This window comes from Vipera berus, assembly GCF_964194415.1.
Source record: "Vipera berus genome assembly, chromosome: 1".
In the NCBI taxonomy this organism is placed as follows: domain Eukaryota; kingdom Metazoa; phylum Chordata; class Lepidosauria; order Squamata; family Viperidae; genus Vipera; species Vipera berus.
The window spans coordinates 64,838,247-64,856,249 of NC_138202.1; the positions used below are offsets into that span (position 1 = coordinate 64,838,247).

Sequence of the window (18,003 nt, forward strand, 5' to 3'; positions counted from 1 at the left end):
GTTGACTCGAGTATAAGCCGATCCGCCGTTCTGCAAGCCTCCGCCGCCGGCGGAGGCTGGATCCGCGCTCTGCAAGCCTCTGCCGCCAGCAGAGGCTCGATCCGCCATTTTGCAAGCCTGAATACACAGGAATACCCTGTGTGGCCGCGGCTCTCGGGGAAGCCCTGGCTGTCCGCTTCCTCGCTCCACGCTGCCATTCGGGGCCCGCGCGTTCCCCGGGCAAATCGCGGCGCCCAGCAGGCGAGGAAACACGCCCGCTCCAGTCGCCCCCCCTTCCCTCAGGAGACGCGAAGCAAGTGACCGCCCGGAGCTTACCGAGGACTTGCGTGCGGCCGAGGCTTCGGTGCTTCCAGGATCGCGCGCACCTCTCCCAAGCCGCCGCCGTCTGGAGACCTGCCGAAGTTTGGGGAGGTTTGGGGAGGTGCGCGCGCACCTCCCCAAACCTCCCCAAACGTCGGCAGGTCTCCGGACCTCCGCGCCCTGCCTGCCTGCTTCTTTCCGCTGCGGAAAGAAGCAGGCAGGCAGGGCGCGGAGGAACGGAGACCTGCCGACGTTTGGGGAGGTTTGGGCGCCTCCCCAAACCTCCCCAAATGTCGGCAGGTCTCCGTTCCTCCGCGCAGACCTGCCGACGTTTGGGGAGGTTTGGGCGCCTCCCCAAACCTTCCCAAACGTCGGCAGGTCTCCGTTCCTCCTGCCGACGTTTGGGGAGGTTTGGGCGCCTCCCCAAACCTCCCCAGGTCTCCGTTCCTCCGCGCAGACCTGCCGACGTTTGGGGAGGTTTGGGCGCCTCCCCAAACGTCGGCAGGTCTGCGCGACATTTGGGGAGGTTTGGGGAGGCGCCCAAACCTCCCCAAACGTCGGCAGGTCTGCGCGGAGGAACGGAGACCTGGGGAGGTTTGGGGAGGCGCCCAAACCTCCCCAAACGTCGGCAGGTCTGCGCGGAGGAACGGAGACCTGGGGAGGTTTGGGGAGGCGCCCAAACCTCCCCAAACGTCGGCAGGAGGAACGGAGACCTGCCGACGTTTGGGGAGGTTTGGAGAGGCACCCAAACCTCCCCAAACATCGGCAGGTCTGCGTGGAGGAACGGAGACCTGGGGAGGTTTGGGGAAGCGCCCAAACCTCCCCAAACGTCGGCAGGAGGAACGGAGACCTGCCGACGTTTGGGGAGGTTTGGGGAGGCGCCCAAACCTCCCCAAACGTCGGCAGGTCTGCGCGGAGGAACGGAGACCTGGGGAGGTTTGGGGAGGTGCCCAAACCTCCCCAAACGTCGGCAGGAGGAACGGAGACCTGCCGACGTTTGGGGAGGTTTGGGGAGGCGCCCAAACCTCCCCAAACGTCGGCAGGTCTGCGCGGAGGAACGGAGACCTGGGGAGGTTTGGGGAGGCGCCCAAACCTCCCCAAACGTCGGCAGGAGGAACGGAGACCTGCCGACGTTTGGGGAGGCGCCCAAACCTCCCCAAACGTCGGCAGGTCTGCGCGGAGGAACGGAGACCTGGGGAGGTTTGGGGAGGCGCCCAAACCTCCCCAAACGTCGGCAGGTCTGCGCAGAGGAACGGAGACCTGGGGAGGTTTGGGGAGGTGCCCAAACCTCCCCAAACGTCAGCAGGAGGAACGGAGACCTGCCGACGTTTGGGGAGGTTTGGGGAGGCGCCCAAACCTCCCCAAACGTCGGCAGGTCTGCGCGGAGGAACGGAGACCTGGGGAGGTTTGGGGAGGCGCCCAAACCTCCCCAAACGTCGGCAGGAGGAACGGAGACCTGCCGACGTTTGGGGAGGTTTGGGGAGGCGCCCAAACCTCCCCAAACGTCGGCAGGTCTGCGCGGAGGAACGGAGACCTGGGGAGGTTTGGGGAGGCGCCCAAACCTCCCCAAACGTCGGCAGGAGGAACGGAGACCTGCCGACGTTTGGGGAGGTTTGGGGAGGTTTGGGGAGGCGCCCAAACCTCCCCAAACGTCGGCAGGAGGAACGGAGACCTGCCGACGTTTGGGGAGGTTTGGGGAGGCGCCCAAACCTCCCCAAACGTCGGCAGGTCTGCGCGGAGGAACGGAGACCTGGGGAGGTTTGGGGAGGTGCCCAAACCTCCCCAAACGTCGGCAGGAGGAACGGAGACCTGCCGACGTTTGGGGAGGTTTGGGGAGGCGCCCAAACCTCCCCAAACGTCGGCAGGTCTGCGCGGAGGAACGGAGACCTGGGGAGGTTTGGGGAGGCGCCCAAACCTCCCCAAACGTCGGCAGGAGGAACGGAGACCTGCCGACGTTTGGGGAGGCGCCCAAACCTCCCCAAACGTCGGCAGGTCTGCGCGGAGGAACGGAGACCTGGGGAGGTTTGGGGAGGCGCCCAAACCTCCCCAAACGTCGGCAGGTCTGCGCAGAGGAACGGAGACCTGGGGAGGTTTGGGGAGGTGCCCAAACCTCCCCAAACGTCAGCAGGAGGAACGGAGACCTGCCGACGTTTGGGGAGGTTTGGGGAGGCGCCCAAACCTCCCCAAACGTCGGCAGGTCTGCGCGGAGGAACGGAGACCTGGGGAGGTTTGGGGAGGCGCCCAAACCTCCCCAAACGTCGGCAGGAGGAACGGAGACCTGCCGACGTTTGGGGAGGTTTGGGGAGGCGCCCAAACCTCCCCAAACGTCGGCAGGAGGAACGGAGACCTGCCGACGTTTGGGGAGGTTTGGGGAGGCGCCCAAACCTCCCCAAATGTCGGCAGGTCTCCGTTCCTCCGCGCCCTGCCTGCCTGCTTCTTTCCGCTGCGGAAAGAAGCAGGCAGGCAGGGCGCGGAGGAACGGAGACCTGCCGACGTTTGGGGAGGTTTGGGGAGGTGCGCGCGCACCTCCCCAAACCTCCCCAAACTTCGGCAGGTCTCGGACGGCGGTGGCTTGGGAGAGGTGCACGCGATCCCGGAAGCACCAAAGCCTCGGCCGCGCACAAGTCCTCGGTAAGTTTTTTTGTTGACTGGAGTATAAGCCGAAGAGGAATTTTTCAGCCCAAAAAGTGGGCTGAAAAATTCGGCTTATACTCAAGTATATACGGTAATACTATTTTTCTTTGGCAGTGGTGTCAAGAGGTCAAGTTCTCTTCTGACATACAAAGATTAAACAAACAATGATACATTGGTGTGGTGTATGTTGGTATTACCTTTTCTGTATTCTTCCCTTAAACAACAACAATTCCCTTTAAGAGGTTATTCAGCAATACTGTATGCTATAATATCAGTAATTGAAAACTATACTAGATTATTTGTTCCTATTTTATTTTCCATTTCATGATATATACAGTTTGTAGCCATTCTTTATGGTAGTATAAGACAATCTATAGTTTTTCAGATATTGCTGAACTGCAGCTCCACTAACTTTCCCAACAGTGAGGGAAGCTGAGAGTTGTACTTTGATAAGAGCTGGAGAGCTAAAGTTCCCCAGCCCTAATTTCTTCCTGCAACTTGCCAGTCTGGAGTTTAGAGCATCAAATATTGAGGTTCCATTTTAAAATATTTTCCATATTTTACACTTCCTAATGTAGCTTCCTCTGATCTGTACACTAGCACAAAATGGCCAATCTTACAGAATGGATTTTCAAGGATTTTTGGTAGTTTTAGGGACAGTTTGTTCTAACAGAAGTAAACTTTGGTAAACTGCTCACCTCAGAAAATGCATCTTAGACATCATTCTCTTTGAACTTATGTGGCTTCTTAAAGAGCTAGTCATGTAGCCTAAGAAAATATTTTTTCTCCATTTCATGGTTTTCTCTCCAGACATGTTTATTATACCATTGGATAGAAAATGTAGAGTTTTTGCTCCTTAGAAAAACTGAGCTCAAAGGGAAATGCTTGGAGAAGGAATAATGCAGGGGTCTTCAAATTTGGCCCTTTTATGACTTGTGGACTTCAACTCCCAGAATTCTTTAGCCAGGCATGCCTGGCTGAGGAATTCTGGCAGTTGAAATCCACAAGTCATAAAAGGGCCAAGTTTGAAGACCCCTGGAATAAGGTTTAGGATAAACTGAATTCAAAGGAGAAAAGTTGATTTGGTGGGTGCATACTGTAGGTGTGCATGTCAAGGAAAAACAAAGTCCAGTTGCCTTTTGAAAAAGCGCCTTTGGGATGATGTGCATGTCACATGTGTTGGCAACAGATAGGATACTGTTCTTTTCCAGGGGTTGCATGGCAGCAGTCACATAATCCCCCCAAAATCACTTCTTCAGTTTGTTAATAGGTGTAATGTGTGTATCCTGAAAGCAAATGTGCTAAGCACATTGATTTGTGCTTTAAACTGTAAGCCGCCCTGAGTCTTCGGAGAAGGGCGGGATATAAATGGGATTTTTAAAAAAATCACCTTTTTCTCTTTAAATCTAGATCATTGCCCAGTCCTAAAACCTAATATATTTAGATAGCATATATCCCATTTGCTTGAAGGGTGGTTAAATGTTTATGTAGACTGTCAGTGACTTTTTGAGATAGAAATATTATTGAGGAAAATTTAAATATTTATTTCTGTTTTAGTACAGTTAGTGAATCACTGCCTCATTTCTCAACAAAGTGTCGTTTGTCTGAAATAACTTCCATGTGGTAATTTCTAGTATTATTTTCGAAATCAGATTTACTCTGGTAAGGATATTCACTAAGGAGTTATTTTAAGCAATTGACTTCCAACATGAAGAATGCATTCATAAAACCTTTGCTGGAAGAATATTATTATGATCTCCAGAGAAATAGCTGTGGCTTTCTCCAAGTTGCAGCAAAATGAAACTTTAAAAATTAATATCTTTATTAGGGTGTAAGCTTCTGTAGCTTATATGTTCATGCATCTGATATTATATTATAGTATATACCTTAATAAATGCTTTTTTCCCTCATCAACATGCCATATAATCTTTTATTATTGTTTTCACTAATAATAAACTCTGTAAAATAAACCCAATCATTGCTTAAACTAAGAAGCAGGCCTTTGATGTATGATTTCATACTTTCAGCAGAAATTGCAAATAGATTTGCAATTACAGGAAATTATATGTTAATTAAATTAGAACATGAACTTATAAGTATCTGCTTAACTATGGCAGATAAAATGTGACTCCATATTTGCAGATTGCCAGAGTACTAAGAGAAGTTTGGAAAGCCTCTCCAGGGAATTTCAAGGTAGTCCCTTTGCTATTCAGCCATTAGTTGGGTTTTTCAGTGGTATTTTGCTTTCTATTGATCTATACATTTTGTTTACCATACATAAAAATTACAGTAATTGTTGGGCAGGTTTTGTGTTTCTGGAAAACCATTTAAGTTTAGGTAGATAAATGCATTGTGTGCTGAAAAATAAAGTGAAAGATACATCAATCTCACTTGCTGAAAAAAAATATAACAGTCTAGATGTGTTGACATGAAAAGTCAACATCTTGGAGATAAATGCCTTCTGTCTTTCATAATTGAACAGGTGGTGTGTTAAATAGTAATGCTGCAGGGCTCCTCTATCTAAGACTCAGTGTAGTGTTTCAGGAAAAAAAGCATATATTTGACATGAAATATCCTCTAGAAATGTCATCACATCTGCTCAGGCACTTAGCAAACAAGCCTAATAAGATGTGTTGCAGTGATTGTTCTGATCATTCATGTTGTTTCTAGTAGTAAATAGATATTTTTCATTAAATATTATTCTAAATATTTGCATAATTGTGCTTTGTAGTCTTATGCTTCTCTAATGAACTCATAGGTTACAAGAGAATATCACTTTCAATATATATTTATTTTATGTCTTTTACTTTGTGTATGAATAATAGAATTAAGGCATTTATTATGGAAATCATAATATATTTTAATTTTCTGGAAATCTCATTATAAATAATATTCTTTGAAAAGATTACATATTAGAAACAACAACAGAATAACTGGGTATCTAATTCTCATGTATATTTTAGTATTACTAAAGTTTTTCCTTTCTTTACTCAAAGAGAGCACCCCACATATTTTAACTACTGTTCAATATACACTATTACTTTTACAAAGAATGTGTGGCACATTACATAGTAATTAATTCCATTTTATTATATAAGCTCTTCTGGAGCTCAGTATACTTTAGCAGACCTGTGAAATGAAATTCTGAGAAGGGGGTTCTTCTGTTAATAAAATTCTTCATGGGCTTGGGTGCAAAGGATGATTCTTGAGATCATATTTTAGGTTAAATTCATGATGGATGAAGCATATTGAATATTTAAATACAAAGCAGAAAAATCATAATCCTGAATACACATCTACCTTATCTATTCAGGTTATCAGCCTTAGCAGACAATGATAATGTCTGAAAATTTAGTGAAGGTTAATCAAGAAACTATTGGCCAGTCAAAATCGCATTTTTGATGAGATGAAGGCTTCATGATGAATCTCCATTTGACAACAATATTTATAAGCCAGAGAGGAAGATTTTCTAAGTTTCTGATATCTGATAATGTCAGCAGCTTTGCTTCGGTAGGACACACATTTCTATTCTTCCAGGGATCTATGCAAATAAATAAGAGTCTTCTGAATACTTTCTCTTGACTCCTATCCGGGCATTCCTAAAACTTCTGGTCCTCTTCAAGCCTGCCTGGATTGATAGGCTCTAAATTCTGCCGTGACCTATGCCATCTCTCACTTATCATAAACTGATGAGATTCCATGGAAATATCCAAGCCTTTAACATTACAGTCTCCAGTTTTAATTTTTCCTAATTGCTTGTCTTCATCTTAGCAACATCTTCTTATCTTACCCTCACATTTCATATTGGTTGTGGCTGCAATAGTTATGCTATGAAGGCAAACACAAAAAGTAATGTGCACAAGTTATTTTAGCCACATGCTGAGTTTTGGGTTTCAGTAAGGCAAATAATTCTCCCAAGTGTTGCATAGGATGAGGTCAGAGTAGCATGATAAGATTGAGAGTTTCATCAGGCAGGCGTGGCTGTACTGCTAGAAGAGAAACAACTGGAGAAAATCATGAAATATAAGGAACTGCAAATAGAAGTAGAACAACTGTGACAAAAGAAGCAAAGATGGTACCAACACTAATAAGTGCACTGAGTGCACTCCCAAAACATCTGGAGCATTATTTGAACACCATTGTGGTAGACAAAAATACCACCAATCAATTGTAAAGGCAGCTTTACTTCAAACAGCTTACATTCTGCAACAATACCTTTAACACCATCAAACAACAACATCTGTCTATCCCAGGTCATTGGGAAAGATTCAAAGATGGATAAAAATGCCAAATCCAGTGTAGATATCTGGTTGACTATGCAGCCAACTGCAATAATAACAACTTAGAAAAATATTTAGAATAACTTAGGAAAAAAACTTAGAAAATCTATGCATTGACAACATTTCCAGATGTTAAAACTAATGTCACAGGATGTAAGCTGTTCCAAGTAAAGGAAATTAAAAAGAAATTTAAAAGAGTCAAAGAGTACCTTTTCACTTATTTTCTATAATTAATTGGCTTGAAAATGAGTTTTTGAGATAAAAGGGAATTTTTATATTGAATTACTTGAGTGTGGTGACCTATGATGACCATTTAAAAAAAAACCTTCCTTAAATATTATTACCATTTTTTTTGTATTTCCATTTTTTTAGAGTGCGTTTCTTAATGGGTGGCCGCCATGGAGAATTCAAGTTTTTACCTCCTACTAGCTATGCACCTTGCTATGAAGCTTTGCTTCCAAAAGAAAAGATGAAATTGGAACCGGTCAAAGAATATAAGAGGGATTCTGAAGGAATTAGAGATTTGCTTGGTACTACTCAGTTTCTTTCCCAGGCTAATTTTATTCCTTGTCCAATTGATACCAATCAGGTAAGCTTAATTAAAATATCATAACCCATATAATGACTGAACATTTAATTTATCAGGATATCTTTATTACTAGTAAACCATTTTTAGATTGTATTATGTTTTGTGATCATTAGTTGGAAAACATGGAGGATATGGTTGCAAAATTTTATCTTGATAAAAAGTTTACGTATTTTCTTCACAGATTGTTTTGCCTTTCCACCTTGAAAAGATTAGAGACAAGCTTGCTGAAAATATTCATGAACTCTGGGGAATGAATAAAATAGAACTTGGTTGGACCTATGGCAAGGTATACTTATGAAGAATTCTTTGTGAGAAAATCACTCATTGCATGACTTTATTTAATTACAGGAAACAGATATATTCTTGACCCAATAATAGTGAAGGTTGCTTTCTAATTACAAAGTTGAAATCAGAAGAATTGTGTCATTGGGAGAGAAAACGTTATCATTCTTCCTTTCCCAAATACAAAACTAAGGTGTTATATAAAAAGGAATTCAGCTTAGAGAAAATTAAAATAGTAAAAGATTTTCTCTGAAAGAGGACAATTCTGATTTCTTTGTGCTCAGCTCTAGAGCCTCCTTCAACAGAACTGGAGAATATGTAGTAGTAAATATCTAAGGGAATATTGTGATCATGCAGATATTTTCACTTCATCACATCATAATATCAATAGTCTTTGAAATATGAAACCATAATTTATTGTTAGACCATAACAGAAGTCTGTAAGTGCAGTTTTTAGCATTTGCATATGTTTTTAGGAGGTGGGTCTGCAACCACATGAGATAAATTCAGTAGGGCCAATAGTCCCACATGGGAGACTACTTGAGAATTCCAGAACTATTGACTAAGTTTTGGAAAATTAAAATGTCAGAAGAATGGCATAAGACTGATTTGAAAACTGAATGGATACATTCACCATGAGCTGAGCTCAAAGTGAAGGCATCTTGTATTTGCTCTGGAAGCAGAGGAACTTCACACCATTTTTATTTCCCTGCTTCGTGCTTTGTCATTGCAAAATGACATTTACTGATTTTCAATCTCATGTTTACTTATTGGCAGTCCTGAGGAATATTTTACAGAACAAATAGTTGGAGCTTTAATAGCTGGAACATTCGGGGGAGGAAAAATGCCTACAATGACAGAGTAATAAATAAGTCCACTTTATGGCTTATGGATTGTTACAGCCATAAATAGAGGTTATTTGGCAACCTAAATGCCTGATAACAAACTTCAGATCCAAAACTTTTGCCAAGGTCACTCTTACAAGTTCTCCTTCCATGAATTGGCCCATAGTTTGGTCTTCTTCTTGTTGTTGTTATGGCCTTCTTTTCCTGATTTGGTTAAGTACCATCAAGTCATTTTCAACTCCGAGTGACCACATAGAAAAATGTTTTCCATGATGTTTTTTAGTAATATTAGTTTTCACCTTTCAACCCTCCCTCATTTTCTTCATTCCAAATAGGGTTCACCATATCCATCTCCAACAAATCACCGTTTCTCACAGCCAGTTCTGTCTTAGTTATTGCTGAGCCCATGTCATCTGCCCAAAGTTGCTTCGAATCACGAGATGGACAACATAAAAATTAAATCAATCAATCAATCAATCTTCTCCTTTGAAGCATGCCATTTTATTGATGTTCCTTCCCATGATTTCAAAAGTTTCACACTTAGCCAATTGCCTTAAAGTTGCTTTATATGACTAAGTATAAGTCAAAAGCAATGAGATACATTACAAGTCATCAAAGTTTAGTTCTACAAAGCATCAGTTATATTTAGACTATACAGTAAGTTAAAAAATTTCTGTATTAAGAACACTGTAATATAATTTCCTGCTGCAGTTAGAATTGCTCCTGGCATATTAAACTACACACCACTTTTTGAACAGCAGCTGAGCAATGCAGGCCACAATCCTAGAATTTGCTGTAACATAAAGGACATTTATCCATAGCTTATATCATAAATATGTAGATGAGTTTTCCAGTGGCCATGCTGACATAATGGAATAATAACCTTGTCTTGGAGAACACCTGATTGAGGAAAGCTATTCTGCTTTATAACTCTGGTGGATGACTGTGGTTTATTTGCAGAAAAAAAGGTGATTATTTTTGTTGAGCAGTAGTTGCTCTAAAGTTACTTACAGTCTCTTTCATACGTTGTAGATACGAGATGATAATAAAAGGCAGCATCCTTGTCTGGTGGAATTTTCAAAATTGCCTGAAACAGAGAAGAACTATAATCTGCAAATGTCAACAGAAACTCTAAAGTGAGTCACAAAACAGAAGGAAAACTATTCTGTAAAGTTGAATTCCCTAAGAAAGCATTCTGCTTAGTTACTTTTTATGGGCTATCTCCAGACCTAATCATGTTCGGGACTAAACCATTGATACGAATGGTACTAGATAATCCTGACAAATTCATCTTTCTGATTTCAACTGATCTAGATTTATGAGAAAGGATCTAGAAATTGCATCTAAGAAATGGACCAGAGGGGTACCTGCATACAAGATAATAGTGGAGGGAGATTTATTTCTAATGGCAGGCTCTCAACTCTTTATTTTTATACAAGAGACTACCAGAAGGTAGTCAACATTGTCCATAGGGTCGCGATGGGTCGGACACGACTTCGCAACTAACAACAACAACCAGAAGGTACCAGGGCTGTAAGCTAGGCAGGAAACTTGAATGTTTCCTGGAAAAGGACTATGTCAAACTACTCTGGTACTGTTGCTAGAACACAGCACAGACTTGCCCATGAAATCACTATGAAACGTCCATTGATTTGACCACACAACCTGAAGAAACATTAACAAATAAGCAATACGTTTACTCCCCATTAGCATTATTCAGGATAATAATTGATTTTGAAGGGTTTTTTCCCTCTTTGAAATGGTAAATTACATTTTTTGTTAGTTTTTTTACCCATTTCTGATCTTAAGTTTTTTTTCTACATGAGGTAACATATACAGTATCTGATAAATATTTCCATTTTATTCACATTCACTTCCCTACAAGTATTCATTGACTCCAAAATTGTATCATCTTCATTCATATATATTGCATTCTTCTCTTTTCTGCTAGTTTGCCAGAGAGACAGCATATCTATCTCTTCTTTTATTCCCACTATAATTTCATGATCTTGAACATGTACTTCTTATATTCAAAATTACAATCTTCCATATTCTGTGGTCATCACCGAAATCTATTAATATTGACCTCTACTATCCATTATAACTTGGTCAAAAAGAGTTTGACATACTTTTTAATAAGATAAAGAAGGCATAGGGTAAATGACTAGCCTTAGCTGTATTCATACCATGTGCAGCATACTTTGCTAATAGTATGGAAATGTTTTTGCACATTTTAGATCAATTCAAGTTTATCCCAAACATGCTAATGCTATTGCATGCAAAGTAAAATGTCTAATCTAAAGGCTCCCTTGCAACTGTCCCAATAACTAGGATGCAATATCCTGATGCACATTTAGAACACATGCTATTCTTACATTTTACAATTTATTCTATTTTTATAGAACTCTTTTGGCCCTTGGATGCCACGTCGTTCATGTAAATCCAGGAGCAGAAGAAGATCTTAAGAAAATCAAGCTTCCTAAAAAGTAAGATCATTTATAACAATGATTGCCACAAGTTGTTTTACGTGAAGTTTTTCAGCCGAAGAGTTAAACACAGAGGAATCAATAATTAACTTTATGTTTCTGGGTACAAGCAAACATTTTGTGGTATTGCCTCTTGTGGATAAGAATAGGCAGTAGAACTTATACCAAGTCATTCTGTTTAATAGTTATTCTGTTTAATAGTTCAAGTCTGCAGCTGATGCTTGGCAGTTCTAATGGCCAAGCTATAGTTTTTATTTAACCATAAAAGGAGTTCAGAATGTAAAAATTAGTAATCGGACTCACAACCCCACCATATAAATTGGACATGTTTATTTACTTGCAGTTAGGGATTCATAATCTCATTTCTGAAGCGTTGTTTGTCCTTATTTGGAAGAATATAAGTCATGCATCATTATTGATCTATGGTAGCTATACACCAATAATCTCTCCTTCTCTTAGAATTATTTGGTTTGTATCAATTTAGAATGAAAGAAGGTAGAACAGATTGATTTGGATTTAAAATTCCTATTAATAATTCAAGTAGGCTAAATGTTTACTAAATTATAGATGTACACACAATATTCTCAACAGCTCTTTGGTTAATTAAAATGTTGGTCCATCTTTTTTCTGGTTTACAGTTATATGATGACAAATGGGTACAGGCCAGCTCCTCTTGATCTTTGTGAGGTTAAATTGTTACCTTCACAAGAAATATTAGTTGATAAACTTGCAGAGAATGCACATAATGTCTGGGCAAAAGAAAGAATAAAGCAAGGCTGGACCTATGGTATTCAACAGGTAAAAATAATTTTAAGAAAGTTTTCAAAAAATGTTTGGGTGATTATAAAGAAAGGACCATAGCTAGCTGACTCAATATTATTTGGTAATATGCTTATTTCTTAATTAATACTTAATTCTTGATAACTATTGTACTTATCTGAAAAACCTGGAGTTGTGTATGCAATTGTGTATAGTAGGATGGTCTGTATTAAATAAAAAAATCACATTTCGTTTCTGTGTGTTTTGGAGCATAAATTTTATTTATTTATTTATTTAGTGCAGTTTGAAAATAATCCAATTCCTAAATGACTCTGGATGGCTTACCATTGAAAGAAAAACAACAGATACAGTATAGCAGTGATGGTGAAACTTTTAGAGACCAAGTGCCCAAACTGCAACCCAAAACTCACTTATTTATTGCAAAGTGCCAGGAGCGAATCAGCATTATGGTACCCTGGGGGAGCAGGGAGGCACCTCTGAGTGTTGCCTCTGGCATGCAAAAACCGGGGGTGCAAAAATGGGCCACCGTGCTGCACGGTGCTGATACAAGGCGCTGCACCACGCAAGAACAGGGCAGGGCTAGTGAGTTTCACACAGGCATGAGCCATACCCCATTTGCAGCATGTTCATGTTCGTGGCCCCATGTGTGCACTCACACATGTAAAATGCTTCCCCCTCCCTTTTCTTCCAGTCCGCCAATCAACAATGGTTGGTGACCTCTACTCTACCATGTCTACTCGAGCTTGCTAGTCGGCCGCTTCGCCTCCTTTGTGCTGGGTGGGGCTCCTGGTCCGGGTGGTGGTGGCGACCTGATGGACCTGCTGCTGGCGGCATACGTGCCAACAGAGAAGGCTCTGAGTGCCGCCTCTGGCACGCAAGCCATAGGTTTGTCACCACTGCAGTATAGAGAGGAAAAACTCCACATTGATGCATAGAATGGATTCCAATGTAGTGGTGCAATCTGTTCTGGAGATTCTTTGGTGCATGTCTGGGCAATCATTTGGGGGAGAAAAGCGAAAGAAAGTCCTGTTCAAAAACTGAATATCTCTAATTATACTCCTAGAAAATAGAAATTGAAGTATTACAATGTACTGTTCTAAATATCTCTGTATAACATGAACGCTATATTTGTTACACCTATTCTTTTTAGGATCTTAAAAACAAACGGAATCCTCGGCTGGTTCCTTATGTTTTATTGGATGAACGCACTAAAAAATCAAATAGAGATAGTCTTCGTGAGGCTGTTCGGACCTTTGCTGGATATGGATATAATATTGAGGCCCCAGATCAGGAATTAGGTATGTTAATAAATATTTTGTTATTAGCATTTTTGGAAGCACAAAAGTATTTGTAATAAAAGTATTTATGTTCCTTCAACCTTCAAGAATACTCTGTAGAGTTTTTCAGTTTGTTGATATTTGAGTCTAAGAGGAGAAGAATTTATTTATCCAATGTGACCAATTCAGTGATTGAGGGGCACCCTTGGGTCATAAGAAAAAGAAAAAAAATTCTCTTTGGTTGCTGTTGTCTTCTTTCTCCAAGCCAAAATATGAAAAGAGTTTTCACATGGAATGAATGCAGCATCTTTCCCTACTTATTGAAAGTTTGCAATTTCTCAGCCTTCTTGACTTATTCACTGTGTGTTATCATACCTTCCTTTCCAAATATAGGTTGCTTTGTTTGTTTGTTTTACTTTGAGAAGAAGGAAAGACAATGAGAGGGAAAAAGAAAGTGCAGAGGCTATGTGTCATAATTCAAGAAAGGATAGCTAAAGGGAAAAAGCTTTTCTTTTCTGAAAAATGTGGCTTCTTTAAGAGGAGCAGTTGTACTTGAATACTAAAACAGCCTCACTCTGAATTTTAATTTCTACAAGTGACACATTCTTGCTTCTGTATAATATATGTTTATATAATTACCATACCAAATATAATCACTTACAATATAAGTAAGTAATTATTCTATGGCTGCTTCAACATTTTTTTTTTCTGAATACAAATGCCTGGTGCATTAGAGCATCTGGACCGGGGGTCAGAAATGTCAAGATCACAATGTCATTCACGATGTTGCAGCCCCCATCTTTTTTTTTTTTTGACACTACCCCGTACGTGCCCTTGCTGATATGTTCAGTTATAATAACTTTTTGTGTTGTATTTTTCACAGCTGACCAAACAGTGGAAAAAGTGAGCATTGATAAGATTCGTTTCTTCAGAGTGGAGAAATCTTATGCGGTTAAGACTGGAAAGTGGTATTTTGAATTTGAAGCTGTAACTGGAGGGGATATGCGCGTTGGATGGGCAAAGCCAGGCTGCCAACCTGACATAGAACTGGGAGCTGATGACCAAGCCTTTGTATTCGAAGGCTCCAAAGTTAGTGCGTTTAATTATAATGGGCTGGGTTTATATAGCGTAGGACAGTTCCTAGAGTTTTAGGTCCTGGGCACAATTACGCATTCATACTAAATTCAGTCAATTGTGGGATGAAGCATATAAAGCTTTAACTTCCAGTAGGCAAAATTTATTTTGAGTTAAGTGCCCTCTCATAGCTGGACAAGTCATAATTCAGTACAAAATAAGAGTTACCTACCCTACCCTCCCTACACAGTGTTGCAAGAAAAAGAATTTAGGTTGCCTTTCCATTATGAATATAATTGCCAAAATTTTTACAGTTGCTCTCTTTCTCTTGTTTGATTTCCATTATTCTCACGTCATTGATGGGGTATGAGTTGATGATGCCCTGAAGTCTTGCCAATATTCTTTATACACAAGGGTTTATTGGATTACAGGTTTGTCCTGGCAAAAGTATGTTTGGCTCAGAATTTCTAAATAGAATACAGTTACTTTTAAATTCTGCCAGAATCAACCAATAAGAAAGCATGATGGGTTACTTTCTGTAGTAGACATAGAGAATGGCTTGAAGCAGAGAGAACCACTAGCAAGGAAACAATCAGGCAAGCATAGGTTGAGCTCATTCCAAGAAACTATTTTGAGAAAATGCCTCAGACAGACCTCTTCTGAGTTTACACTAATGTAAAGTTAGGGAAGGCACATTCAGACATGCAAGATTCTGTTATAGTAAAAGAAGATGTAGATCTGTATTACATTGGCTTTTTAGCCTGGTCTACCTTATAGGCCGACAATTGCTAACAGAAATCAAGTACTTAAGCACAATTTAATTTATGATATATTTTATTACAATGAAATTGCTAATATGAAAAAGTAATTAAATACAAATAGGTTTGTATTCTGTTTGATATATGGAGGTGTAATTAAGCATTTTTTTAAAAAAAACTGTAATGACAGCAATTGGAGCTGGAATTTTCATCACTATATTGCAGATACTGACTCATTTTCCAAAATGTTTCATTTCATTTCATTTCATTTCATTTATTTGATTTCTATACCGCCCTTCTCCCTAGGGACTCAGGGCGGTTCACAGGGCATATATAAATAGCTATACAAAAATTAAAAGTGAATTAAACCATGCCCAATTAAAATACTACAATAATAGAATAGTAAAAACCAATTAAAAACCCATATTCCCCATCAGGCCAGACCAGCTAACTCAAACAAGTGGGTCTTCAACCCGCGACGGAAGGATCGGAGGTCCGATGCCATCCGGAGCTCAACCGGCAGTTGGTTCCATAATGCCGGAGCACCCACAGAGAAGGCCCTCCCCCTGGGGGCCACCAGTCGACATTCCCTGACCGGAGGCACCCTGAGGAGGCCCTCTCTGTGGGCACGCACAGGGCGGAGGGGAGTTGACGCCGGCAACAGGTGGTCCTCGAGGTATCACGGACCCATGCCATGTAAGGCCTTAAAGATCATAACCAAGACCTTGAACCTCACCCGGAAGACAACTGGTAACCAATGCAGCTCGCGGAGCAAAGGTGTAACATGAGAGTACCGGGAAACTCCCAAGACAACTCTCGCGGCCGCATTCTGTACCAGTTGGAGCCTCCGAGTAGTCTTCAAGGGAAGCCCCATGTAGAGAGCATGTGAAGGAGGTTTAGGGTAATTGCAGCTAGACTGATTTCCAGGAAAAATGTTTGATTATGATAAATATGTAAATAATTTGCTGATTAATAGGGCTGAAGACCTATAAGGGTCATATCAATGCAGCAAAAAATAGATCCAGTATTTCTTCCTGTAAAAAGTCAGTTGAAGTTAATTCTACTAAAATCTTGGAAGACAATCTGCCACCTTGCTCACCTTTTATATATCTATTCATCATGCTGTGATGAACAAATTTAAATCATAAGTATATAGCCCAGCTACTCAGTAATCTGCAAACTTGATGCCATTAGCAATTTATGCACTATCTGACTATGGAATATGGTTACCATTCATTGAAACCTTTCTACAGAAGGTGAATGCATATATGTGAATATATGTCCCATATATTTTTGTTGGTCTTTCTTTCTTTCTTTCTTTCTTTCTTTCTTTCTTTCTTTCTTTCTTTCTTTCTTTCTTTCTTTCTTTCTTTCTTTCTTTCTTTCTTTCTTTCTTTCTTTCTTGTTGAATATTGTTCATTTTTCTTTCTGGTTTTGTTTTTAGTAAATAAAAGCAAAAAGGCCACAGTAATTTTGATGGGAAAGTAATACTATTTTGTGGCACAAAAACCCATGAGGAATCTTATATAATACCTGAAAACATAACTTATTTGGCATAGCACCAACTTTTATGGAATATATTCATTATCTAAACCATTTTACTTTTCAGGGGCAACGTTGGCATCAGGGGAGTGGATTCTTTGGACGAAACTGGCAAGTAGGAGATGTAGTGGGCTGTATGATCAATCTGGAGGACAAGTCTATTATATTTACACTCAATGGAGAATTACTTATAACCAATAAAGGTTCAGAACTTGCTTTTGCTGACTTTGAAATAGATAATGGTAAGCTGATTGCTGACCTTTAGAATATATCATGGCCTTATCTTTCAGTTGTCTAATAGGAGTTAGTATAGGAATGTATAGAATACTACAGCCCAATGTAGTAAAGTATATCTACAGTTAGTAATTAAGAATAATAAATACTCCAACAATGAAAGCATTTTACTTAGCTGTTGTAGAATTTTCTTCTGTCATTGAACTCGTGACTGTTTAATATATTGGTTAAGGTAAAGGTAAAGTTTCCCCTGTACATGCGTGCTAGTCGTTTCCAACTCTAGGGGCCGGTGCTCATCTCCATTTCAAAGCTGATGAGCCAGCGCTTGTCCGAGGACATCTCTGTGGTCATGTGGCCAGCATGACTAGATGCCAAAGGCACATGGAACGCTGTTACCTTCCCACCGTAGTGGTCCCTATTTTTCTACTTGCATTTTTATGTGCTTTCAAACTGCTAGGTTGGCAGAAGCTGGGACGAGTAACAGGCACTCACTCTGTTACACGGCACTCGGGATTCGACCCGCCAAACTGCCGACCTTTTTGTGATAGGTCTGTTATTTTATTGCCTTATTCTGACAGTTGTACATAATCATGGAAATACAGCACTAATTAAAATGTGAAAAGTGTCTTAATCCACTAAAGAAGCTACTGAATACAGTTAATACCTTCTGCAATTGGACATGGTTCTAAGTAGCATAGACTTCAATATATTCAGTATCTTTAATCTTGCAACCTCAAACAAACTTTCTTGGTTATAAAGCCTGCTGGCCTCAGTAGAATTCATGTTTGAATAGATACATTTAGTCAAGTATGTTAACAAATTGTAACAAATTCCATTTAAATTATGTTATCTAATTTACTGTTTGTCCTAATGAGCTGTTCAATAAGTTTTGACATCAGATTGTAAAATTGTTTTAGTCATT

The 18,003-nt window shown here is 40.7% G+C and overlaps 1 protein-coding gene across 1 annotated transcript in view; it reads left to right on the forward strand.

The window, feature by feature from the left end:
- Positions 1 to 18,003, forward strand: part of RYR3 (ryanodine receptor 3) — a gene marked incomplete at both ends in the record, with an annotated part of 301,173 nt that overhangs the window by 133,131 nt on the left and 150,039 nt on the right. The window contains 8 exon segments of the mRNA XM_081324758.1: positions 7,587 to 7,803; positions 7,985 to 8,089; positions 9,963 to 10,066; positions 11,333 to 11,416; positions 12,055 to 12,214; positions 13,347 to 13,494; positions 14,357 to 14,562; positions 16,915 to 17,089. Coding sequence (XP_081180884.1) covers positions 7,587 to 7,803; positions 7,985 to 8,089; positions 9,963 to 10,066; positions 11,333 to 11,416; positions 12,055 to 12,214; positions 13,347 to 13,494; positions 14,357 to 14,562; positions 16,915 to 17,089 — 1,199 coding nt within the window.